The sequence below is a fragment of the Fulmarus glacialis genome, unplaced genomic scaffold (assembly GCF_000690835.1).
Source record: "Fulmarus glacialis isolate BGI_N327 unplaced genomic scaffold, ASM69083v1 scaffold22326, whole genome shotgun sequence".
Taxonomy (NCBI): Eukaryota; Metazoa; Chordata; class Aves; order Procellariiformes; family Procellariidae; genus Fulmarus; species Fulmarus glacialis.
In genome coordinates this window covers 1,361-1,886 of record NW_009220282.1, presented here as the reverse complement: position 1 = coordinate 1,886, position 526 = coordinate 1,361, and the positions used below count along the sequence as shown (strand labels likewise).

Here is a 526-nt window from a genome sequence, read left to right as displayed (position 1 = left end):
GAGGGCTGGGGAGGGCCGGGCGCTCCCGGAGCTGTTGCACCGACGGAGCGAATAAAGGCAAATGGGGACTTTGGGGAGGGAGGAGGCCTGATCCTGCCCAGCCAGTGGGATCTGGGGGCAGCTGCCTCCCTCTCTCCCCCAGCCCACCCTACTGAGCTCCTCCCTGGAAGTGAGGGGGCTCGGGGCGGTGTCTTGCTGCAAGGCTGCAGGGCTGCATAGCTGGGTGTCCCCAAAGTGGCTGCTTGGGCTGAGGCTGATGGAGTCTGCAGAGGGATTTCGGGGAGCTCTTGGAGCTGCCATCTCCTTGCACAGGGGCTCTCCTCGCCCTGACGCTTGGCCAGGCGACCCTCTCCCAGAGGGCTGGGCAAGCTCAGGAAGCAAGAGCAAGCTGGTTAGATGCCCATGCGTGGCTGCAGGGGTTCGCTCTGCAACCTCAGAAGATGCAGGTGCAGCCCACAGCGATGGTCTCCATGACTGTTTGGTACTTCTTGTGACACTTCTTCTTCCCGGAGGGCTTGTGCCCGAC

General features: G+C 63.5%; 1 protein-coding gene across 1 annotated transcript in view; it reads right to left on the bottom strand.

Annotated features, from left to right (window-relative positions):
• Positions 1-433: 433 nt before the first annotated feature.
• Positions 434-526, bottom strand: part of IL17B (interleukin 17B) — a gene marked incomplete at its 5' end in the record, with an annotated part of 785 nt that continues 692 nt past the window's right edge. The window contains 1 exon segment of the mRNA XM_009580717.1: positions 434-526. Coding sequence (XP_009579012.1) covers positions 434-526 — 93 coding nt within the window.